This window comes from Podarcis filfolensis (genome assembly GCF_964270895.1).
Source record: "Podarcis filfolensis genome assembly, chromosome: 8".
Lineage (NCBI taxonomy): Eukaryota > Metazoa > Chordata > Lepidosauria > Squamata > Lacertidae > Podarcis > Podarcis filfolensis.
In genome coordinates, this window is record NC_139611.1 from 19,194,416 (window position 1) to 19,220,843 (window position 26,428).

General features: G+C 46.8%; 1 protein-coding gene across 3 annotated transcripts in view; it reads right to left on the reverse strand.

Moving 5' to 3' along the window:
* The window catches only part of ACAP3 (ArfGAP with coiled-coil, ankyrin repeat and PH domains 3), a 160,903-nt gene that overhangs the window by 55,187 nt on the left and 79,288 nt on the right, over positions 1 to 26,428 (reverse strand). For 2 of the 3 annotated variants that reach the window (XM_083628613.1, XM_083628614.1), the window contains exons 5-10: positions 19,468 to 19,526; positions 16,185 to 16,368; positions 12,523 to 12,567; positions 11,536 to 11,631; positions 8,338 to 8,412; positions 5,238 to 5,249 (exon numbers count right to left, since the gene is read on the reverse strand). In XM_083628613.1, coding sequence (XP_083484739.1) covers positions 5,238 to 5,249; positions 8,338 to 8,412; positions 11,536 to 11,631; positions 12,523 to 12,567; positions 16,185 to 16,368; positions 19,468 to 19,526 — 471 coding nt within the window. The remainder of the gene's footprint in view (positions 1 to 5,237; positions 5,250 to 8,337; positions 8,413 to 11,535; positions 11,632 to 12,522; positions 12,568 to 16,184; positions 16,369 to 19,467; positions 19,527 to 26,428) is intronic. The other variant, XM_083628615.1, reaches the window with a different exon arrangement.

Below are 26,428 nucleotides of genomic sequence, written 5' to 3' on the forward strand. Positions count from 1 at the left end.
TTTCCTTTTATAATTTAATATTTAATTGCTGTCACCACTGCAAGTTCTTATGGCAACAGGCAGGTAAGAAATCTAATATTATAACTAAATAAAAAATAGGCATTTGATACTGGTTTTCCGGCATCAGCATTCCCTGCCCTCTCTCCCTTCGCTAACAAATTGTTTAGCCTCCCGCCCTCTGATCCGTCATGGATACACTTAATCCTTTATAAGACCGTAACAGCAGCTTTGCCAGATCGGGCCAAATGTCCACATTAACTGCAATAGCTAAGCAGAACCTCCAGGTTGAGAGGCAGTCTATTTTGGAATTCTAGATGCCAGGACGACCACGAGACGCCTGACAGGAGAAAGAAGAAAAGGCCTCAATTCCCACGCTCTGCCACACGGGGTTGGCAACCTCGGAGCAAGCACCAGATAATGAGGGTTGTACTCCAGCAAAATCCGGAGAGCTGCAGTTTGCCTACCCATACTCTGCAGCAGGGATGGAGAAGCCATCCAACCTGAGGCACACGTTCTATTCCAGTCAGCCTTCCAGCAGCCACAGGCCTTCCCCACTTTCCTGTGCTTAAAGGTAAAGGGACCCCTGACCATTAGGTCCAGTCGTGACCGACTCTGGGGTTGCGGCGCTCATCTTGCTTTATTGGCCGAGGGAGCCGGCGTACAGCTTCCGGGTCATGTGGCCAGCATGACTAAGCCACTTCTAGCGAACCAGAGCAGCGCACGGAAAAGCCGTTTACCTTCCCACCAGAGTGGTACCTATTTATCTAGTTTATGAACAACGCTGCAAACCCAGAAGTAGGTGTTTTGGTTTGTGAACTTTGCCTTGGAAGCAGAACGTGTTTAGCTTCCCATTGAGTGTGTTCCATTTGTAAATTGAGTCCCCCGATGCTATGGGAAAGCACGCCTTGGTTTAAGAACGCTTTGGTTTAAGAATGGACTTCCGGAACGGATTAAGTTTGTAAACCAAGGTACCACTGTATTTGGGAGAAATGCAAGCTGCATAGGAATTTCTGAGCTAGCCAATGCAAAACGGCCATGCCAAGCTGGGGCCTGTTAAGAAACAACACAGGCCACTGAGGGCCATTGGCAATGCTGTCCTCCCCCCTTGCCTTCAGGTGTGAACAGAGACTGGGGGTTTGGAAGGTTGCCAGGGTAACTGGGTGTGAGGTGTCAGGAAAAGAGAGGTTTGTTGTTGTTGTTTTTAGCAAGGTGGTCTGGGAAGAAGGAGGAGGAAGAAAGACTGGGATCCATCTTGGGCAGGCTGGCTGAAGTCTGGCTGGGAGAGATGCCGTAAGGGACAAGCCCCTCTTGAAATGACCATGCTGCAAGATCTGGACACCTTCCGTGCAGACTGAAGGTGTAAATAGGTGAATAAACCATATTGGTTAAAGCTACAACATTTTTCCACTGTGTCTCAATTCTCCAAAGGGAAAGAGACCCCGGGTGATCTCCTGGAACCCGCAGGAATCTTGCAGGGAGTGGGGGTGGCACACAATTTTTGTAACAATAGCCGCTGTGGCTGGTGCCTGCTTACAGCCTTACAGGTAAAGGTAAAGGGACCCCTGACCATTAGGTCCAGTCGTGGCCGACTCTGGGGTTGCGGCGCTCATCTCGCTTTACTGGCCAAGAGAGCCGGCGTACAGCTTCCAGGTCATGTGGCTAGCATGACTAAGCCGCTTCTGGTGAACCAGAGCAGTGCACGGAAACGCTATTTACCTTCCCGACGGAGCGGTACCTATTTATCTACTTGCACTTTGACGTGCTTTCGAACTGCTAGGTTGGCAGGAGCAGGGACCGAGGAACGGGAGCTCACCCCGTCGCGGGGATTCGAACCACCAACCTTCTGATTGGCAAGTCCTAGGCTCAGTGGTTTAAGCCACAGCGCCACCCACATCCCTTACGGCCTTATCCTCCATTAATTTGCCTCCCCCCATCTTAAAAAGGAGAGAATGGCTAAGGAGAACATAAGAAGGGCCTGCTGGATCAGGCCAATGGCCCATCTTGCCCAGCATCCTGTTCTTACAGTGGCCAACCAGATGCCTCATTGAGCGCAACAGCTATTCCCCCCCCCCACGTGATTGCCAGCAACTGGTATTCAGAGGCACTCTGTCTCCACGAACGCAGCCCTCGTGGCTAGCAGCCATTGAATTTTGGTGAATAATCTGCTTTTAGCCCTTTTCCCCCTCACCCCGCCCTCAGCGTCCCCCAGCTGTCAGGAACGTTAGCCGAAGGCTATAAAATCCAAACGCCTGCCCCCGCCAGCCTTTGCTCGCTCTCACGCAAGGATTTTATTCTTTTTGCAAGAGGGAGGCTCAAGTTGGTTTGGCTTCTGTTTAAGCGGGGCTTGTTTTCCTACAGGGCATAAATCAGCCAAAAAGGGGAACTCCTCCTCTGAGGTGCAAAGGAGCTGCAGCACGCAATCTGGAAGACAGCGGTTAGCAAGAGGACAAAAGCATCTCAGAATGATGGCTGTCCAGGGAATACGTACAAAAGGGACCCCCCTGGGAAAAGGGAAGGAAGGACGGAGCAAGGGGGGTGTTGGGACAGCCCCTGCCAAAAGGGAAAGAATAACTAGGCTCCTACAAAACCATCGCTATTTTGCTGATAGGCATACTGGCAAACTCTAGTTGCGCAATGAAAAGGCCTCTCCCAGATGTCCTGTTTATTGCAGATTTGGGAGCAACTCCCATCAAAAGTTCACTGTCTATTTAACTTATGATACAATGGTAGGCATGTTTGCTCAGATCAGGTGTTTGCCCTCTGGGTGTTGCTGAACTACAACTCCCACCAGCCCCAGCTAGCATGGCAGCTGTAGTTTTAGCTCAGCAACATCTGGAGGGCCACAGGTTGCCACACCTGATTTAGAATTGTTATTTTTATTGCTGCTGCTGTTGAATTTGTATACTGCCTTATACCCGCGGTCTCTGTGCGTTTTATGGGCAAACTCCCAGGATAAGGGGATATAGGATTGCAGACAAGTTTTTGATGTAAGGTTCCATTTGGGAAAATCAGGCCTCTCATTCCTTCAATGGGTCTGGCAGGAATTCAACAGGTTGAGCCTTAAAGTGAGAGCGGCCACACCTAAAGCCGAAGTAGTGGTCAGAGGGGTGGCTTTCTGATGCAGAGGTCACTGTCCCTAACCGAGAGGTAGCAACAGAGAGGGTGGCACGGTGTAGATGCAGTGGCAGAACCAGTATCATATTCCCTCCACTGTGCCCACACTGCACCAGCTGGTCAGATCGCAAAGGGCAAGGTGGGCACCACGCTCTTCACTATGCCACGGTGCCCGTCCCTCCTGCTTCCTTCCCCGCTCCATCAGATTAATTAGACCAACCTGGTAGCATCTGCACGATGCATCAATTCCCTGGCCCCACTTGCCAGTGGATTTCAAATTCTGTCCCGCTCTTAACTCTCAGAGCACACCATGTTCCCTTCAGGAGGCATTGCTGGCAAACCATGAACGCCCTGGGCTCTGTACCTCCTCCTCTCCCCGCGCCACCTGCTTGCTCAGGAACACCAGTTCACTGGAGTAAGTGGATGACAGTGGATTTGTCAATGAATCCCATGCCATCTGTGGCCGGCTTTCTCTGTGATCCGGATTTGGGCCTAAGTGCCCCTTTTGGCACTTGTAAACATGGTTACACGCAGAGACGCAGGAGGGGGATGTCCTGACCAAGATAACAGCTGCACGGGCAGAAGACAAGATCTGTCCATTTCAGTGTCTCTCAATTTCTCGGTTGTCCAGTGTTAAGTGCAGCTCTCCACATTTCCGTACTCCGCAGGTGATTTTTCTTTGAAAGCCCTCCTGAAAATCCACCAGCATTTTAGTTTAGCTGGGTTATATCTAGCTACCGTTCTGCTTAAAGTAGACCCGCTGAAATCAATCTATTTGTTCATTTATTTGCATTTATATCCTAACCTTTTCCCTCACTGAATTCCCACAACAACCCTGTGAGGTAGGTAAGGCTGAAAGATTCTGACTGGCTCAAGGTCACATCTAGTGAGCTTCACAGCCAAGTGGGGAATTTGAACTCTGGTCTCCCAGGTCCTAGTCTGACTCTTTAAATGATATCCCACTTTTAGTCATGTCTATGGATCAATCACTTAAGAGATGGTGCTTTAGAAGGCAATTAATAAATTAATTGCATCAATAACAGATAATAATAATGCCTGTTAACTTCTATGGGTCTACTCTGAATAGGACAAACATTTCTTTACACAATTTCCCTAAATCTACACGTTTTTGCAATTTTGCATAATGCAACTTGCATTTTATGTTATTTTTCACCAGTTATATGCATATTTGTGCAGTTATAGACACATGTCTTCACACAGTGTTGCATCCAATGCTAGTCCTACTCAGAGCGGACCCACTGAAATCAGCGGACCTGATTCATTTCAATGGGTGTGCTCTGAGTAAAACATACTTGTAAAACGTAAGTTAGTCGTGTGCTCGCTTCGGCAGCACATATACTAAAATTTGAACGATACAGAGAAGATTAGCATGGCCCCTGCACATCCAGCCCATTTTTTTGTTTGTTTGGAGAACTGCGTTGTAAAAAAATGGGGGGGGGGAGTGTAGATTTCAAAGGACAGCTGCATTTTGGTTTGTGTATCCTTTCAGGAAGTGTAAATTAACTGAGTTGCTCTCCCGTCTTTACATAGAATGCAGTTGGTCTAGGTTCTGAGGTTCAAACCTAGTGGCACTAACTTTGAGACAGAAGTCCAGAGCCCGCTGTGCAGAAGGAGGAAAGTCCTCAAATGCAGAAGCAATGCCAAACCACATTTTGAAGTAACTTAAAAAAAAATATACACATGACTATCTAAGGATAGATCCCCCTTCGAAAAGACCACAAAGCCCAGAGTCTAATTGCACCTCTTTTCAAAACCATCTGGACCCAAAAAAGACTGTTGGACACAGAAGCACTCTTCCTGCTAATGAGACAGTGTCTGGGAACTTGGATGCAGCAGCAAGTGACTTGCGGAGAATGCTCTGCACATGTTCAGAGACACCCTTGTCAACCAACCCAACAGTTCTAAGGAAAATTAATCCTTGGCTGAGCGCCAGACCAGATGGAAACAGTCCCATTCATATTTCCCTGCACGGTCATAATCCAATCCCTCCCCTGCCAATGTTAACAGTGTGAGCAGGATAGAACAAAAGGCCAAGGGGCAGTGATCTAGAGCAAGTTTCACAAGCGTACAAACAATCAGGGAACACATAGGCTGGTACTCACCTGCAGAAGAGTCTGGAAGGGCATGTTAGAAATTGGTGGAGAAGGAGGGAAGAAAAAGGGAGAGGAAAGAAACAGTGTTACTTGATTGGAGTTTATTCATAAAAACATCTAAGGCTGCTAGATGCAGTTTCTGAATCCAGACACCAGTGGAACTCCAAGACTCAGGACTGTGCTAATAATAACAACAGCATTCTGCAACCGACCCCATCCAAATTCTGCGACATGCATGCAGCAAACAGATGAAGCATTTGTAAAAAAAAATAAAAGAATGTTATGCCACAATAACTATTTCTGCAAAACTTATCCTGGGTGCACTGACCATAGATGAGCTGTGCACTGTAGCTCTGCTCCCTATCCCTGGCAACTGTTATAGCTTTGAGCTGCTTTTCAGCAAATTTCCCCCATGTGCTGTCAAATTTTAGCTGTGCAACCATAAGAACTAGAAACTTGCTCTTTTTCTTTCTTTCCAAAATGCAAGGTCAGATTCTCTGTAGGTGGAATTCTGTGAGCAACAACCAGGCCTGGCATAAGACCGCCAAATTTGCAGCCACATTTTCAAGTTATGAAAGTGGTGCGCTTTGGCGTATTTTGACAAGGGGGTTGGGGGAGGTACAACATTCACTGGCAATCTCAGCAAACTGAGCTGGCAAAGAATTTACCCAAGACACCGAAGAGCCAATCGGATAAGACACTATTGGTCTGAATAGGCCAATGGGTGTAATTAGGACCTTCCTAACCCAGAGACCCAGAAACCAAAACTGATCCACAGCAATTTAATATTAGCCTCCTGAATCAATGGAAGCTGCAATATTTATCGTGAGAAATAAACCCCACGGAACTCGAGAGGAATCATAATCTTTTGCTCAATTGGAACCCACAACCCTGGGATTAAGAGTCTTGTGCCCAACCAACTGGGCTATGTTTGCCACTGTTTCTGGGTCAAGGGGAACAGCTTTAAATGAGAAGTGATTTAAAATAGTGTCATTCCCATCTATCCCCCTTAACAAACTACGCTCCCAAGATTCTATTATTATTATTATTATTATTAATAATAATGATAATAATAATAATAATAATATTTGCCAGAATGTGCTGCAAATGTGCTTTAAACGTATGGTGCGCACACAGCCTAAATATCCTTTTTAAACCTCTGCTTCTTTGCCTTGGGGGATGTGAGGGGAAGGCTGGATCTAGTTTCCCACAGATCGCAGCCAGCGCTGGAGAACGGACTCCCGTCTCTCCATCTCGCACATCTGTCCAGCTGGCTTCCCCACCCTCCTCCTCCTCCTCCTCTCATCCTTGCCAGATGGCCCACGGCTTCTCCTGCATCAGCCAGCAGATGGGGAAAGGGCTGCAGTCTTGTGGCTTCTCCCCCCTCTTTCCCCCTTTCTTAAGTCTGGACCAGGTTGAAATGCCACGTTCCTTCCTTTGCTTGTCACAAGAGATCACAGCACCCCAAAGAGTCAGCGTAAGGGACTGTCAGGAGGGGAAGAGGGGAGAGCTCTAGGAAATAAGTGACTCACTTTCATCGCGTTCCCAGTTGTTTTGGGGCTTTCTTTTCTTTCCCAGACTTTGAGCCCCTATTTACTTACTCACTTATTAAATTTGTATACCACCCTTCACCCAAAGATCTCGGGGAGCTTCACAGCATAAGTAAACAAAACAATAACATTAACCCCCTGCCCCACTCCCACAAACACATCTAAAAGTACAATCCACAACAGCACACTGAGACACCACTTTAACAAGTCATGGCTTCCCCTCTGCCCAAAGAATTATAGGAACTGTAGTTTGTTAAGGGTGCTGATAGAGAGCTACAGTTTCCAGAGTTCCTTGCAAAGAGGGATTGATTGGTAAACTACGATGGGAGGGGAATAAGAGTGGGGAGAGTCTCCTGGCAACTCTCAGCACCCTTAGCAAACGATAGGTCCCAGAATTCTTTTGGGGAAGCCATGAATGTTTAAAGCATCATCATAGTGCTTTAAATGGGACGCGGGTGGCGCTGTGGGTTAAACCACAGAGCCTATGACTTGCCGATCAGAAGGTCGGCGGTTCGAATCCCTGCGACGGGGTGAGCTCCTGTTGCTCGGTCCCTGCTCCTGCCAACCTAGCAGTTCGAAAGCACGTCAAAGTGCAAGTAGATAGATAGGTACCGCTCCAGCGGCAAGGTTTCCGTGCGCTGCTCTGGTTCGCCAGAAGCGGCTTAGTCATGATGGCCACATGAGCCGGAAGCTGTACGCCAGCTCCCTCTGCCAGTAAAGTGAGATGAGCGCCGCAACCCCAGAGTCGGTCACGACTGGACCTAATGGTCAGGGGTCCCTTTACCTTTAAAGTCCTTGATTATGACGGGTTTTAAAAAGTCTCCGGTTCTGCCTCCTCCTCCTCCTGCTGATCAAAGCCCTGATTCCACTGCAGGAAGATCAGGGAGTGTGAAGAGCTGGCAGTGTAGTGTAGTATTTAGAGTGCCAGATTATGACCTGGGAGACCAGGAATCAAATCCCTACCTGGCCATGGAGCTCACTGGATGTGACCTTAGGCCAGTCACTAAACTACTTCACGGGGTTGTTGTGGGGATTAAACAAGAAGAACCATGTGCATTTCAACCTGGTCCAGTCTTGACCTCCTTGGAGGAGTAAGCGGGATAAAATTGCAATTAAAAAAATGAATCTCTGCTCCCTCTTCCTATGTGGCTGAGAGATCCCCACTCCTCCATCTTAGGCTTCAGATACACATGCCCAGACACAGACAGACACACAGACTGCTTCCTCCTCCTCTCAATCCAAGCCAAACCCCACTGGTGCTGTGGGGCTCATGACCGATGGTCATTTTTTTCTCATAACAGTTGGAAGACATCTGGCTGGGAGCAACGTATTGGACAGGATGGGCCTTGAGTCTGATCTAGCAAGCCTCACGGTCTTACGCCTTGGCGCACATGCGCTGTGACAGCCCACACATGCACACTAGCCAGAAGAACAGATTGCTGCCTGGCTCGCCTAGTCAAATCCTGGGACAGAGTAAAAGGGTGGGACATCATCACCTTTGCCTACTTTCATAAGCTTCCTTGAGCCACCAGCAATCATTCACGGCCGGTAAGACTCACCCGTTGCTGAATAAGTGCATGTTTGTGTTCCATTTCCCTCTTCTCCACAGCAGAGTCGATCACCAATTGGTCCAGCTACAAGCAAGAAGGGGGGGGGGGACACAGTTGTGAGGTTTTCCCCTCTGTCCCTTGCTTCATGCCTCTCTAGGCTTACCTACATCAAGGGCTTAAAATGAGGGAAGATCGAAAGCACATTCGCTCTCCAAACATACGTAAAGAGTAAGCCTGTTATACTTACCCTCTGTACCTATAGTAAGTGTACTTAATAGTTATAGATGACATCCACACTATATAGTCAAAGTACCGTACTCATATACCACTTTAAATAGTCATGGTTTCTCCCAGAGAATCCTGGGAACTGCAGCTTGTTAAAGGTGGTGGGAATTGTAGCTCTGTGAGTTGGGGGTGTCTCCTAACTGCTCTGGGCTCCTTTGGCAAAAAAAGGGCAAGTTATAGCACACTTAAGATGGTGCATATAAACTTAACAGTGTTTAGTTTTTCTTTCGGTTGCTATATTGGTAATGTTGTTGATATTGTTTTATAGACTATAAGAGCTGTACTGATTTGTTAATCTTCCAATATGACTTTTGCTTCAATTGTGGTGTGTGTGTGTGTGTGTGTGTGTGTGTATGTATATATATATATATATATATATATATATATATATATATTACTGGTTTTCAAATACAAAACAAAATTATACACTCCATACATCTTCGTTGCATCTTATTTCTCTTTTTTGTGATTTTTTTCTGTGATGTTTAGCTTATTTTTTAGTCGTGTTTTATAGATTGTAATTGTTTAGATTATTCTATATGATTTATGCTGTATTTGTGATATTCTATTATGTTCTGTCTTCTTGTTGCTGCTGATTGCTTGTAAGCCACTTTGGAATTCAGCCGAATGAAAGGAGGCACGGGAATATAACAAATCAAACCAATCAAATCAGTTCCCAGGATTCCTTGGGGAAGCTATGATGACTGAAGCGGCATAAAAGTGCTTTAAATGTATATATCACCCGGTATTTATATACTGCCCAATAACCAAGCAGTAAACAGGTTTAAAACTATGCAAACCAGCAGACACAAACGTGAAATCTAAAACAAAATAAAACCCGTCTAAGGGGGGGAAAGAGTAAAAATGTCTCTGGTTTTGCTGGCGAAGTAAAAAACTCATGTTAAGAATCTCTTGGCACAATACTGCACCCTTCACTTTTAAGACCCTAAATAGAGGCTGGATAGGCAAGGCAAGGGATGCCTCTCATCTGACTCTGAGGTCACATCCACACTGCACAATTAAACTACGCTTATAGCACTGCCAGTCATGGAATCATAGAATTGTAGAAAGTCACCTAGACCAATGCAGGAATCTCAACTAAAACATAAATGGCAGGTGCCCATGAAACCTCTGCTAGATGGACCAATGGTCAGATTTTGAACTAGGCAGCTTCCAATCCGACATATCTAATGGACTGGTTCTGTATAAAGGAAGCTTCCTAGACTCTTTTGGGATGTGGAGCAGCTTGGTCCAACGGCCCCAATTCTATCAAAGCCAAACAATCGAGTTTGCTACATCGCTCCCCAGCCACTCCTGCCTTCCTGAGCAAGGCCAAAGACGTCAAGAGAGACGCAGAAACCTTGCAGGGCCTGGCCAGGGCACAACCGCCACGTGAGGGCACCTGAGAGATTAGCGCACTGATGCTTTGCGACAGCTCTGAGGATTAGCCGGGAGGCTCTTATCCAGAGTTGACGTCAGGGGCACGAACGATCCCCACAGGGGCTTGTAGCCACAGAGGCCCAGAGGTGAAGGCCTTAAAGCAAGCATTGACAGGCCTATGGCAGTCGCTGCCAGGCCTTCCCCTCACAAGCACATCCCTACACCCCCAGGACCACTTGAAAACCGCTGAGGGTCTTGGTGGAGAGCCCTGAAACAGGTTTTTTCCTGCTTATTGTTTCCTAGCAACTGTGCAACTACGGTGCATAGACCTATTAGAAAAGGGGTTCTGGTTATGTCGTTGTTCCTTTGTGCTTCAAGTGACTCCTTCCTCCTGTCGTTTCTTCTCCTGCTTTCACCTTCCGGGAGGACCCACGGGTTTTAAGAATGATGGAGCAGCCATTAAACGCCCCCTCCCCTCTAATTTACAGTGATGTAACTTTTGTTGCTGTCAACTTTTCCTTTTTTGCTGTCAACTTTTCCTTTTTTAAAAGGGAAATTCCCTTATTCCGAATAGGATTCCTCGCAATAAAAGGGAAAAGTTGACAGCTATGGATGTAGCCAACGTTGGCCTTACTTGAAGTAGACCCATTCCTGTTCAAGAACATGGCTAACTTAGGTCCACTCTTCTTCTATAAGTCTGCTCCAAGAAGGATTTAGTTGGATGCAAGCCAATGTTTCCCGTTTCGTCCCAGTTCTGTGTCCAGGGCAGCTGTCTACCAGCTCCATCTGGTACGCAGGCTGAGACCCTACCTGCCCAAGTGTCTTGCCAGAGTGGTGCATGCTCTGGTTATCTCCTGCTTGGACTACTGCAACGCGCTCTACGTGGGGCTACCTTTGAAGGTGACCCAGAAACTACAATTATTCTAGAATGCGGCAGCTAGAGTAGTGAATGGGAGTGGCTGCCAAAACCATATAACACCGGTCCTGAAAGACCTACATTGGCTCCCAGTATGTTTTTGAGCACAATTCAAAGTGTTGGTGCTGACCGTTAAAGGCCTAAACAGCCTTGGCCTCGTATACCTGAAGGAGCGTCTCCACCGCCATCGTTCAGCCCGGACACTGAGGTCCAGCTGCAAGGGCCTTCTAGCGGTTCCCTCATTTCGAGAAATGAGGTTACAGGGAACCAGGCAGAGGGCCTTCTCAGTAGTGGCGCCCACCTTGTGGAACACCCTCTCATCAGATGTCAAAGAAAGAAACAACTATCTGACGTTTAGAAGACATCTGAAGGCAGCCCTGTTTAGGGAAGTTTTTAAATGTTTGATGTTTTATCGTGTTTTTAATCATCTGTTGGGAACCGCCCAGAGTGGCTGGAGAAACCCAGCCAGATGGGCGGGGTATAAATAATAAATTACTACTACTACCACTACCAGGAAACCATGGTTAGCAAGTTCAGTACAAGCCAGGGCATTTGAAGGCTGAACTTGGCCCTGGATCAATACCCTGGCTCATTCTGAAGCTCCTTGCCTTCCTATCGCTTCTTACCTCGGTGGCCAGCTTCTTCATATAGGGGTCCAGTTCGTGAAGGAGGCTGTAGCCCTGCTGGAAAAAGGTGTACTGAGCCTGCATGAAGGACAGCATCTGGAGGAGAAAAGAAGAACTGGTCTATGGGTCTACTCTGAGTGAATGCAACCCATTGATCTAGGTGCATTTATTTGATTTTTTTAAAACAACCACGTATATACTGTTTGATTGCAATAAAACCTCCAAGCGGTTCACAAGAAAATATTAAAATTATAAGTAAAAACAGGTTAGAATGATTTAAAACATTTATAGTAATTAAAAGTAATAGTAAAATAAAGATTTTTACACACGAACATTTTTAATATTCTGTTGGAAGCCGCCCAGAGTGGCTGGGGAGGCCCGGCCAGATGGGCAGGGTGTGAGTAATAAATTATTATTATTATTATTATTATAGATATTACTTGTCAGTTCAGGCTTGCCTAAATAAAAATGCTTTAAGCAGGCGTCAAAAGGAGTGTAGCAGAGGCAACTGGCTAATGTCAAAATAATTAAGGGCTTCATCAAACTAAGCCTTATTCAGAGTTCAGCCCATTGAAATGAATGGGCCTAATTTAGAAATGCCCATTAATTTCAATAGGTCTGCTCTGAGTAGGAACAATGCTTGATACAACCGCAGATCTCCAGATCCTCAGTCTATCTTCCAATCCAGACAAAAAATAGGGTTGTATTCAATGCTAGTCCTACTCAGAGTAGACCCACTGAAGTAAGCGTGCATGACTTAGGCCCATTCATTTCAGTGGGCCTACTCTGAGTAAAGCACAGTTGGATGCAACCTAAGAAGAGCCTGATGGGTCAACACGTATTAACTTAATGGGCCGGAGAAAGTTGCCCACACAGCAACCTCCTTAGCAAACATGGCGTCCCTCTGCAAGGCATGCTGGGAGCTGCAATTTACCCACAGTTTGGGTGAAGCCAGGGGCAGCAAGGAGAGCTCAGAACAGTTCTTACCGCATCGAGGATTTCAAATTTCTTCTTGGCTTGGAGGACATTGATCTATAAGCAAAAGAAGAAGGGGGGTAAGGTTTCTGGGTTGCCAATAGAGTAGCCAGCCTGCTCCCTGGGTGCCCTCCAAAAATGCATGCAAGTGCCAGTAGTGGTTAGAGGGCTGGACTAGGAGCTGGGAGAGCAGGGTTCGAATCCCCACTTGACCATGAAGCTGACTGGGTGACACGGGGCAGAAGTGCGAAACATTTTAGTGAGGGGGCGGGAATCCAAGGCAGAATAGCTAACCTAAAGAATGGCACTCATCTTCCGGCCACCAGAAACAAGAGGGAAAGTTTGCTCTCAAAAAGTTATAATGCTGGCAAACTGCAGCACCACGGAGCCACCTTGTGGAAAAATTGAGATACTACTTCTGGTTCCTCCTGGTTGCCAAAAAATATATATTTCCCAGTTTTGCATCCTGTTGCTAAAATTGCTACAAGGTGGATTTTTGAAAGCAAACGAAAAACGGCTTGGCAACGGTTGAGTTTGGCAGAAGGTTTTGTGTGCGGCCAATTTGTAGCAGGAAGGGACATTTCAGAGAGGCTGGTTCCTATCTGAATAGCAAACAGAGCCAGAGAAGATTTGGAGCCTGTCAGGCCCAGAGGCAAAATGGTGGCCCTCCAGATCTCTCTATCTAGACCTCAGAATTTTCCCCAAGCCACAACCCCTCTCCAAAGACCCCCGCCTTGAGTGTTTTAGCCTGACTGTACTGTGTCCCTGAATTCCAATAATGCCTCCTGTTTGCAAAGATGATGAAGGATGTTTCTAGAAACTAGCCTACTGTACAAAGGTAATATTTACATTTGCATTCCTTGCACTGGGACATGGCCCTTGGGGGATTGCCCAGAAGGAAACATGGCCCTCAGGCTGAAAAAAATGATCTCCACTCCTGCCATTACGGTTACATATGGGATTATTAGGTTTGAACAGCACAAACTACTTCCTCCATGTGACCTTTTTAAAAAAACAGCAACAGGATTAGATAATTCATGGTGAGTAGCTCTATCAGAAGCCATCAACTGTGATAACAAAATGGAGCCTCCATGTTCAGTAGCAATATACCTCCGAAAACCAGAAGCCCTAGAGAAGCAAGAAGGAAAAACTGCCTTGTCCTTAGGAATGGGCAAATCTGTCAATTTAGGTTTCTCTCAATCCCCTAACTTCAGTTTCCCACATTTTTACATCTGCTCGCGATTGATTGATTTCCTCGTGAAAATTCACAGAGCAGATCTGAGTTGGATACAACCCTGTATTTCCATATGGAATTACAGTGGTACCTCGGGTTAAGAACTTACCGTATTTTTCGCCCTATAGGATGCACTGGCCCATAGGACGCACCTAGTTTTTTGGGGGTGAAATAAAAGGGAAAAAATTATTTCCCCCCCCCAGCCGCGGGAACTCCCGCAGGGCTCCCTAGGCTGCGGATAGCTTCCCGAAGCACGGGGCGCTCTGCTTCAGTGCGTCCCGCGCTCCGGGCAAACAGGCTGCTATCCGCAGCCTAGGGAGCCCTGCAGGAACTTCCGCAGGGCTCCCCAGGCTTACAGATAGCTTTCTGAAGCCTGGAGAGAGAGAAGGGTCAGTGCGCACCGACCCCTCTCGCTCTCCAAGCTTCAGCGAAAGCCTGCATTCGCCCCATAGGACGCACACACATTTCCCCTTCATTTTTGGAGGGGAAAAAGTGCGTCCTATAGGGCGAAAAATACGGTAATTCGTTCCGGAGGTCCGTTCTTAAGCTGAAACTGTTCTTAACCTGGGGTACCAGTTTAGCTAATGGGGCCTCCTGCTGCCGCTGCACTGCCACTGTGCAATTTCTGTTCTCATCCTGAAGCAAAGTTCTTAACCCGAGGTACTACTTCCGGGTTAGCGGAGTCTATAACCTGAAGCGTCTGTAACCCGAGGTACCACTGTATAAGGATTTTAAAAGAAGCGGGATAGACTCTTTTATCACCACCACCACCATCACTTATTATTACATTTATATCCCATTCTTGCCTCCCAGGGAGCTCAAGGTAGCATACACACTGCTCTGCCTCTCCATTTCAACTCTGCACAACAACCCTGTGAGGTAGGTTAGGCTGAGAGGCTGGCCCAGCCCCCAATGGGTTCTATGGCTTCCATGGGACCATCGACCCTAGACCATGAAATGAATAAACAAAATCAGCTGGTGCATAATTATGGTGACTCCTGGGAGCTACACACTTTCCCCAGTCCCATTTTGTCACCAGCGGAGGTAAAGAGGACAGTTCTGACCTACAGGACCGCCTATCCTGGTATTTCCCTTACGGTCTTCAAATAAAAACATATTGGAGATCCCGGGCCACAGGAGGTTAGGCTGGCCTCAACCAGAGCCAGGGCTTTTTCGGCTGTGGCCCCGATCTGGTGGAACGCTCTGTCACAAGAGACTAGGGCCCTGCGGGACTTGACATCTTTCTGCAGGGCCTGCAAGACAGAGCTGTTCCACCAGGCCTTTGGCCCAGGGCACAGCCAGACCCCCTCCTTTGGTAATCCTCACAGAACTCTAGCCCAATGGTTGCCATTACTTTGATTTTGAATTGATTTTAGAATGAAATGGTTTTAGAATGCTGTGTTACTTTTATTGTTATTAGCTGCTCTGAGCTCGGCTTCAGCTGGGGAGGGCGGGATATAAATAAAAATTTATTATTTTTAATATTATTCAACATCTTCTCTTCCTCATCTCTCTGCCCCCCCCCCCCGCCCGCCCTGTTTGCTCATCCCTGGTGATCAACAGGATATGACAGCGTTAGCTGTCCCGGGATGAGACAGAAGGTGTCAGCAGATGGTTTCACTATAAAAGGGTGGGAAGAGGGGGGGGGAGCTAATGGAACAGCTTGGATCAATATTAGCTTTGACTCCAGTTTGTAGCACAACACAAAGCCATTACAAGCGACGCGGGAGGAGAAATCGGTCCGGAAATCGCTTCTCGGGAGAGTAACGATTCCACAATTCCCGAGGGTGGGTTGGCAGGAAAAGGCCTGATGTTGAGCAGCAGTCCAGTCCTTGCAAATACGTGCCAAGTCAAGATGCTACCTTATATCAGGTCAGAGGGTTTCCTCCAACACTAGCCCTGCTCAGAGTAGAGGCATTTATTACGTTTACCTTTCCTCCAAGGAGCTCCAGGCAATGTACATTGATCCCATTTATCCTCACAACAATCCTGTGAGGTAGGTTAAGCTGAGAGCGAGTGACTGGGCCAAGGTGAGCTTCAAGGTCTCCCAGGTCCTAATCCAACATTCTAACCACTACACCACACTGCCCATGGCTAACTTAGACGCATTTATTTCAATGGGTCCGTTCAGAAGTGGATTATTATTATTATTCAAAATTTACACACCGCTTAATTTGTAAAAGAAACCTCAAAGCTGCTCACAAAACTATAAAATGCAACATTAAAAGTGTCTATAAAAGAGTTAACAACAGGTATTTAGAATAATATAATTGTATAGAGTTGGAAGGGGCCCTAGGGTCATCTAGTCCAACCCGCTGCAATGCTTGAATCTTTTGCCCAACGTGGGGCTCAAACCCATGACCCTGAGATGAAGAGTCTCATGCTCTACTGACTTGGGAGAATTTCAGCCTTAGCAGGGCTGTCTAGGGGAAGACCTCACCTGTAAGACGTAGTCGAGGGCTAAGTGTCGGAAGCATTTCCTGGTGATTGTCAAGGTGCCAGTGGCCTCTTCGACCTCATGGGGCTTGTGCCGCGGAGCTTGTGCGTTCTTGACCAAGGCAATCTCCATGTCTTCCCGTACCTTATCGAACTGTTTTTTGGTCTCCTTGAATTTCCGGACGTCACTGCAAGGTAATTTTACTCATTTACGAATTTGCTTCCCGTTAAAAAAGAAAAAGAGAATCTGTTTACTTACCAATCGCTTCCCATTGAAGAAATAAAGTAAAAGCATCATGCAACAAAAAGAATTCGAAAGCAATGCTAGATCTAAAAGCAAGGAAAACGTTAAGAAGAGCCTGGCTGCTGAATCAAGCCAAATGGCCCATCTAGTCCAGCACCCTCTTCTCACACTGGCCAACCAGATGCCCCAATGGGAAGTGCTGTCATTTACTTTATTTTAAAATTGATTTTCCATATTTATAAACAGACAAACAAATAAACGAACATAAATCTTAAGTGTAGTAATTCCACTTTTGTTTACATTGTTGAGTGACTTCCTTGACTCCCCCTAGCTGAGTTTCAATGCATATCATTGTAACAGTTTTCCAAAACTATTTTCACATAAAATTTACTTAGTCAATTAACATCTTTCTTTCTTTTTAATTTAACTTTAAACATATTATTCCATAACATCACATATTTAAATCCTAGGCCAATCTGGTACTTGCAGGTATTTTTATTTAGACTATCTTAGCATATTTAGCTAAATAGTCTTTAAATTTCTTCCATTCCTCCTGGTACTCCTCCTCCTTCTGGTCACGGACTCCTCCGGTCAGGTCAGCTAGCTCCCAAAAGTCCACCATCTTCATCTGCCATTCCTCCACTGTTGGCACTTCTTGTGTTTTCCAATTTTTAGCCAGCAAGCGAAGCGCTGTCATTTTCTAGCTGCTTTACAGTGCCTGCTCTTGATTTTATTTTCACTTTCCTAGTCCTCATGGAAACATACGGCTGGAGTAGACACCAAGCCTGCCCCCCAGATGTGCAAAGAGGATTGTGAAGGGGGGTGGGGCGGCCTATTCCAGCTGCTCCAGCTGCTCTCCTAACATTGTAGGGCAGCAATCATATCCATAATCTAGACGGCATGTAACCTCATGCATACCTTAGCCTCCTTCCCCAGACAGAAAATTAAGAATGCAGCTCAAGAGGGATTATATCTGTGGAAATTATTTTTTTGTTAAAGGGTCCCCAAGCCCAAAGAATTATGATTAGTTACATTTTTTTTATTATTTCACCCTTCTTCTAAAGGTCTCAAGGGGGGGGTATGCAGCAGATTTTCCTAGCCTTGGGTCAGCAGAAGTTCCTGCATTGCTCAGGGTTGGACTAGATGATCTATAGGATCCCTTCCAACTCTACAGTTCTATGAGTTTATGGTCTACAAACTGAAACAGCCACATAGGCTAGCAGGCATGAGGGATGGGAACCAACATGCGAGATCAAGCATGGCTCCAAAAACTGGCTTTCAAATCCCCTCTTACTCATCCTTCTTGTCCCACCAAGCGGTTAGATCAGCTGGAATTTAAGCACCTCAGAAATTTTGGGGAAGGTGAAGGACGCCTGAACTCCTTCAGCAGCAGGGAGGGTGCTAGGAGGTCAATGGTCCCCCCTTGTTCTCCTCCTCCCACCCACTTGATGAAGTCGCTTGCAGTGTCTGACAGGCTCCGCGTCTACGGCCTGTTCCCATAGAAACAGGCTCTTACTTAGCTGAAGGCCTCGGCTGCCTCACTGACCTATATTCTGTGGCTTACGATGTCATCTCTGTACCTGCCCCTTTTCCTTTTATTTAAAGAGGATTAGGAGCTCAAAGGAGGTGTGTGCCCTCCACAACATTAGGAACACAGGAAGTTGGCCTGTTCTGAATACACCCAGCTGAGGGCCGTCAACACTGACTGGGAGCGCTTCTCTTCCCAACCCTACCTGTTGAACCTGGGACCTTCTGCATAAGATGTCAGCAGGCCCTGCTCATGCACTTCCAAGGACATCTTTGCAATCATAAGGACTACAAACCTGCCCATTGAGGAACATAGGCAGCTGCGATATACAGCCATTGGGCCCATCTAGCTCAACAGCATCTACACTGACTGGCTGCAGCTGTCCAGGGTTTCACAAGGGGGACATTCCCAGCCCTACTACGAGACACCAGAGAATGAACCTGGGGCCTTCTGCATGCAGAGCAGATGCTCCACGGCTGAGCCCTGCTGCAAGAGGCTTCCTTATACTATTGGTCCATATAGGTCAATAGTGTCTGCACTGACTGGCAGAAGCTCTTCCCAACCCTACCTGGAGAAGCTGGGTAATGAACCCAGGACCTTCTGCATGCTCTGCTACTAAGCCATTGCCATTCTCCTTTCCCACCCATGAAAATAAGGGTAATTATGTCGGCGGTCAGTGTTTGAGCTTCCCTGCCATACACATTTCTCTTCCGTGCTTGCTATATTCAGCAGTACCTCGGTTTTCGAACATAATCCATTCCAGAACACCATTCGAGTTCTGAAACGTTCCCAAACTGAAAACGCAACAGCCGACAGCTAGGCCTCAGGATCTTGCATTGAGTGGAAGCCGCATGGCACATTCGACTCAAGAGGCGTGTTTGAAAACCAAAGCATTTACTTCCAGGTTTACGGCGTTTGAAAACTGAAATGTTCGTCAACGGAGACATTCCAAAACCGAGGTACCACTGTATATGGTAAGGTGATCATACTACTTTACTTAAAAAAGCAACAGGATATTTAAGATTGCATCCTGCTCAGAGTAGATCAATTGACATGACTAACTAGGTCTACTCATTTCAGTGGGTATACTCTGGAGCAAGATGCAGTTGGATATAGGCCCCTCCCCACACTCACACATGTACAATCTGCAACCAAACATTGCAGAACAGAATACTCCTGTTCAGGATTCCAGACATCCCTTTCTTTCTTCCACCCACCTAGGTTTGCGATTCTCCTCTGCAGTCATCAGTTCAAACTGATGTGCTTCTGTAATTCCTGGGGGACCCCCCCCCACTTCGCAGCCCATCCTTACAGATTGTTGTTAGCCGCCCTGAGCCCGGCTTCGGCTGGGGAGGGCGGGATATAAATAAAATTTATTATTATTATGATTATCCTAACAGATCTTCCAGTTGATCTCACCTGGTTATTATCAATGGCATGTGCTGTGATCCACTATGACAGATTCGGCCCTCCCCTCCTTCAAAATATACACACAGAAAAGAAACAGATACTCACTCTTTCACGAAATTGTGCAACTGTTGCCGGACAGACCTCTGAGCCTGGTCGAAAAGGATCTAAGGCAGAGGGAAAGAAGAAGCAGGGAAGAGAAAGCAAGTAAGAATATGTGAAGAAAACTCACTTAATCGAAGATCTTAAATGTCACCAGACAGCACGGGAGCAGAGGTGCTGCTGAAAGTGGTGTTCTTCTAAGGATTGCCCCAGAAATGCTTCCCAATAGGATAAAACTGTTGAATGGTCACTGTAAAATGTGAAGGTTCATTATTGTTTCACAAGTTGTGTATGTCTTTAAGGGCCAGGGCAAATAACGAGACCCAGTCTTGCAGCTGTGAAACATAGCAGGTGCTGCTAGGTTGTGTTAATTAAGCATTTGGGCATAGTACCATATTTTTTGCTCTATAAGACGCACCAGACCACAACACGCACCTAGTTTTTGGAGGAGGAAAACAAGAAAAAAAATATTCTGAATCTCAGAAGCCAGAACAGCAAGAGGGGTCGCTGCACAGTGAAAGCAGCAATCCCTCTTGCTGTTCTGGCTTCTGTGATAGCTGCGCAGCCTGCATTCGCTCCATAAGACGCACACACATTTCCCCTTACTTTTTAGGAGGGAAAAAGTGAGTCTTATAGAGCAAAAAATACGGTATATAAGGAGCAGCACCTAGCTCTCCATTACCCTGGGGGATGGGTTGGTGGTTGGGTCATGTTTGTTGTTGTTATCTTTAGTGTAAAAGGAGTTTTTGTTTTGTTATTAAAACCTTGTTAAAGTTATTTTTGAGTTCCTTGTTATTTATGGTCTCCCCAGCAAGCTCTCTGCAGCGCTACTAAATTGCAAATAACCAACAAAAACCACCTCTAAGAACATAAAACGAGCCCTGCTGAATCAGGCCAAAGTCCTGCATCCTGGTGTCAGAGAGTGCAGAACCTGAGCACGACAGCACCGCTTCTCCTGGCTACTGGATCAGGCCAAAGGCCCACCTAGCCCAGAATCCTGGTCTTACAGTGGCCAACCAGATGCCTCTGAAAAGACTGCCAACAGTACCTGTGAGTCCAAAATCGCTCTGCCCACTTGTGACCCCCAGAAACTAGTGTTCAGAAGCAGGCTGCTGGCCAGTGCGGTTTATTTTATTATTTTTTTAAAAAGGAGGTGCTTGCATCTTGATAGAAGTGCTATGGGTGTCGGCACAAAATGGCTACCAACGACAGCCAAAGAAAAGAGGCAATGGTACTTCATGAGTGCCATCACACACAAAACTGCGAATTCAATTGAATTTCTCTCCGATTGCAAAGCAAAGCTTCATTTTAAGTGAGGGGATTTTAAGGCAATAAAACTGGTTCTCAAAGGGTGTGGTGTGTCACACTGGTTTGGCAGGAGAGGACGGCAAGCATGGCAGAATGATTCAAAGACCATCAAGGAAACATTTAAACATTTCAGTATAGTGCAGTATAGTATCAATGTTGTTGTTTTTTTTAAATTTGCGATACCGAGGACAATCCTAGTTGTAGTTTGTCATTATATTTGGGGCATGATTCATGTTCTTATGTAGATGCATTGTTTTATACTTTTTGGATGCCCCATGATCGTATTCTAATGTAGTTTTGTTCTATGCTATAAATCAAGCACTGCTAGGAGTTGCTTCATTTTGTTTTCCAATGTATTTCTTATCAATTAAAAATTTGGTGTGGCACGAGCAAATTTTTATTCTGAAAGTGTGGCCCGGAGAAAAAAGTTCGAGAACCACTGCAATAAAATAACACTTTTTAAACCATTGTTTTCTTTTTAAAAAATAAACAACCCAAAACCTGTTGTGTTCTGCTCAGGAAAAGCAGCAAGGCTATTTGGCTGGACCACGGACAGCTCCCAGTGATCCACTTGCTCTGAAAGAGATTGGGAGGAGACAGAGGCCTTTTATACCTCCTCCAGGCTCCACCCCCTTGAGAGAATTTAAAGGGTCTTAAAGGGCCAGTCCTCTGGTCTGAAGATGGACACACAAACTCGCACCTGGTGCTCTCCTTGAGCCTCTGGACTAGTGATGTGTGATGGGAGGCCAAGATGCCCCCTCATCCAATGAACGTCTGTGTCCCCAATTCCTCCCTCCCATTCAGGTCTTCTTGAGAGGCACTTCAGCTACCAAATGTTCTGCACAGAACCCCTTCCCAAATATTTTGAACAAGGTCTGTCTATATTTGAATTCCTCGTTTCTACCAGTAGAGGGCACCATCTTCTCATGCTCCAACTTCTACTGGCGCCATATAAAGAAGGCTGCCCCCTTTTGTCAGGCAAAATTGACAAAGCCATTTGCATAGAAACATCGAACCAATAAGCATTTAGCTAGAACTATATAATAAAACAGCCAAGACCAGTATCAAGGAGTTGGGGATGGGAACATATGAAGAGCCCGGTGGCTGGATCAGGCTGATGGCCTATCTAGTCCAGCATCCTGTTCTCCCATCGTTGAACCCGACGCCTGTGGGAATCTTGGAAGCAGGACCTGAGTGCAACAGCAAATGGCACACAGAGGACTGGATGGGATAGAGGGAAGGAGTATTTCAGCTGAATGAAACTCTAAGGGTGGTACTTAACTAAGTTTTTATTCAGAGTAGACCACTGAAATCGATGACCATGGGGCTGTTTAGAGCCATTGATTTCAATAGGTCTACACTGAGTAAAACCAAGTTAAACACACCCCTTGGACACAATGCTTTAAGAAAATCAGCTCTTTTCCCATAAGCTGCAATATTGAATTGACTACTGGCCAGTATATTGTGGAGAGGATTTGCAGAGGGCTCCTCCGTTTATTTATTTAAAAAATCAAATTAAATTGATTGGATTTTTTAAAAAGAGCTCAGCTTACAATTTTTTATTTTTTAAAAAAGTTTGATTTCTAACTACACAGTTGTTTTTTGGGCTTCCGATGCATGCTTGGAAGGGTTCGTATGAAATAAAAAGTTTCCAGAAAGTCTGTCTCGCCTTCCCACCCATCTCTCAGCCCCAGAGAAGTCATCAAGATTCCAGGATGTGACTCACTCAAATGCTGGTCACTTTGGATGGAGATTTTCCTCCAGGATCAGGGGCTAATCCTTAAAGCTTCCTGGTTGCAAAGCTAGCCCAGCCACAAAGGCGAACTAAGCAAGAGTCTGGGGTGCCAAAAATCCGGGGCCATAGCTCAAGAAAATGTGGGAAGGCAAAGAGATCCCCCCCCATCGATTTATTTCCTTTCCCGAATTCCATGGAGATTCCTGTGCATGCACCATTTGCCACATCTCTTCATACACACACACACACACACACCCCGCAATCTTGATACTATTGTCGTATCAGCAGTATTCCTCTTGTTGTTCAACCAACATGAAGGAGACCAGGATGCATCTCAGTGGCAGAACATCTGCTTTGCATGCAGAAGGTCTCAGGTTCAATCCCTGGCTTCTCCAGGTAGGGTTGGGAATGTCCCCTGCCTGAAAGCCTAGCGAACCGCTGCCAGTCAGAGTAGACAATACTGATCTAGATGCACTTTATAACACAGCTTTCCGTGTTCTTAAACAATGCAAAGGAAGAACATTTGTGCCAACTCTGAAATACAGCCACATCAAGATCTGCCCACCCAGCGTTCCATCCATGAGCAGCTGTGCACTGATGATTTGCTCTACAATACAGGTGGATTTTCATTAATAATAATAATAATAATAATGTGTTACTTATACCCCGCCCACCTGGCCAGGCCTCCCCAGCCACCCTGGGCAGCTCCCAACAGATGATTAAAAACACAATAAAACATCAAACATAAGAAACTTCCCTAAAGAGGGCTGCCTTCAGATGTCTTCTGAAGAGTCAGACAGTTGTTTATTTCCTTGACATCTGATGGGAGGGCGTTCCACAGGGCGGGCGCCACTACCGAGAAGGCCCTCTGCCTGGTTCCCTGTAACCTCACTTCTCGCAATGAGGGAACTGCCAGAAGGCCCTCGGCATGTACTAATGTGGAAATGAACTTTTGATTGGAAACATGAGAAATTGTCAGGTTCACCCATCACTTCCTACCAGGATCACTGCCTTGCTGTTGGGAAAATCAAGGACATTTTGCAGCAGGGCCTGCAAGGAAGGGAGGAGATAGCAGTTCCACTTTGCCATTTAATGGCCCAGAGGAAAGATCCATGAGCTACTGCAATGATGCGATCCCTAATGCCATTGCATTGCTGCGTTATCCTAAGCACAGCAGCCTGAAACAGTAAAGGCTATCGATCCGTAACTGGCAGAGACTTTAATAGCTCGGACCGCTGACTGCTCTGGCTTTTTGCAGGGATACTTCCCAAAGCCTCAACGCCTGCATTTCTCTCCTGGGTTTTGGACTTCCAAAGGCCCAGTCTCATTTCCGAAGCAGGAGCAAGGCATGTTTGAATCTCCCAATGTTCTCAGGGCGCCTTGGCTAACCTGGTGCCTTCCTGATGTTTTGGACCACAACTCCCATCAGCCCCAGGGAGCTGTAGTCTGAAACAGCTGGAGGTCAGTGAAGTCTTTTTCTTGGAGATGCTAGAGGAATTCATTCTTAGGAAGGAGCATGTAGAAGACCTCCTTATGCTGAGTCTATCTCTGAGGTACGACATTTCCTGCAAAGATAAAAGTAAGGCGCGAGTCCTCACGGTTGTAAATAAAGGGCTGGTTTCAATAAACAGATAGGAAACTTTGACTGGATAGCTCAGTTGGTTAGAGCGTGGTGCTGATAACACCGGATTTTTGGCACCCCAGACTCTTGCTTAGCTCGCCTCTGTGGCTGGGCTAGCTTTGCAACCAGGAAGCTTTAAGGAATAGCTCCTGTCCCCATATGGGACAGCTGCATATTCCTGCATTGCAGGGGGTTGGACTAGATGATCCAACGAGTCCCTTCCAACTCTACGATTCTACGAAACTGCCTTAAACCAACTCAGACTACTGGTCTGTCTAGCTCAGTGTTGCCTACTGGGCGCTCCAGAGTCTCAGGCAGGAATATTTCCGACTACTAACTGGTGATGCTAAGGAATGAACCTGGGACCTTCTGCATGCAAAACAAGTGCAACATGGCCCCTCTTCACAAATCCCTACACGAAATGACTTCTGGGACAAAATGTGTGGCTCGAAAACTATCCCGTAAATCCTAAGGATTGGAAGCTGGAAAAATGTACTCCCAGCAGAAGGAAAACAAGCTTTGGAAATAGAGTGTGACTTAAAGGTAAAGGTAAATGGACCCCTGACCATTAGGTCCAGTCGCGGACAACTCTGGGGTTGCGCGCTCATCTTGCTCTATAGGCCGAGGGAGCCGACGTTTGTCAGCAGACAGCTTCCGGGTCATGTGGCCAGCATGACTAAGCCGCTTCTGGCGAACCAGAGCAGCGCACGGAAACGCCGTTTACCTTCCCGCCAGAGCGGTACCTATTTATCTACTTGCACTTTGGCATGCTTTCAAACTGCTAGGTTGGCAGGAGCAGGGACCGAGCAACGGGAGCTCACCCCGTCACGGGGATTCGAACCGCCGACCTTCTGATCGGCAAGTCCTAGGCTCTGTGGTTTAACCCACAGCGCCACCCGCGTCCTGTGGCTCGGAAACTAGCCCGTAAATCCTAAGGATTGGAAGCTGGAAAAATGTACTCCCAGCAGAAGGAAAACAAGCCTTTGAAATAGAGTGTGACCCCCTTTTTGCCAGGGTAAGCTGACGGGTCACATGACCGAGTTGAACAGATTTGGGATCCAGCAGAAGTCACCCCGCCTTGCCCGTTTTCTGTCCCTGCCGCTCCCACATAACGCCTATTTGGGGGGGACTTAGGCTGCCACAGAAGACGGTGCTTCTCTGCGATGATACTGAAAGGCCAAACCCTCGTGCGCCGCACACCCAGAGCGAGCGCTGCTTGCAGCCTCACGACTCCCTCTGCCTTTACACAGGGAGCAGGGGATGAGCCGACGTGCTAAATCCCGCCCCCATGCGCACACAAGAGTGGGGGGGGGACACGAAGCACAAAAACCACTAAAAATAACTTTCCTCCCCCTTCAGATTGCTCCAGGCTTCGCCGCCCGGCAGAAAGATGTTTGAGTCAATCTACAGACATTCCCCAGAGACAGATCTCCGCGCATGAGAGCGCAGGACCCTGTGTGGAGCAGCATGCCCTTGGGAAAGGAGAGTTGCAAGCGGCGGCAGTTTTGTGTATTTTTCATTTGGTGTGGAAGGCAGAAACAGGTGCTTTTATGAAAAGAGCTGCAGTTCCCAAAGTGAGCAGTACTCCCCACTACCACAGGGGGCAGTGTGATTACTTGGGGGGGGGGCGCTGCTAAGAGGCAAGGGGGTGGCAGGAGGTACCCTAAGAGGCTTCAAAAAGCTGGTATCGCCGGACCAAGTTCATCAGCTTTGTCAAAATAATTATACTAAATCCTTTCACTTGGATTCTGAACAAATGTGCAATGAATTGTTACAGTTAGGAATTTTATTCCGTTGTTATCTTCCTCAGTGGGTTGTGGAAAACCACTCTTCTGAATAATGCTTTTTAAACCAGTGGTTCTCAAAGGGTGTGGCATGCCGCATTGATGTGGCAGGAGAGGATGGCAAGTGTGGCAGGAAGATTCAAGGGCAATCAAAGAAGGATTTAAACATTTCAGTATAGTATAAAGGTAAAGGGACCCCTGACCATTAGGTCCAGTCGTGGCCGACTCTGGGGTTGCGGTGCTCATCTCGCTTTATTGGCCAAGGGAGCCGGCGTACAGCTTCCGGGTCATGTGGCCAGCAGGACTAAGCCGCTTCTGGCGAACCAGAGCAGCGCACGGAAACGCCGTTTACCTTCCTGCTGTAGGGGTACCCATTGATCTACCTGCACTTTGACGTGCTTTCGAACAGCTAGGTGTGCAGGAGCAGGGACCGAGCAACAGGAGCTCACCCTATCGCGGGGATTCTACCCACCGACCTTCTGATCGGCAAGCCCTAGGCTCTGTGGTTTAGACCACAGC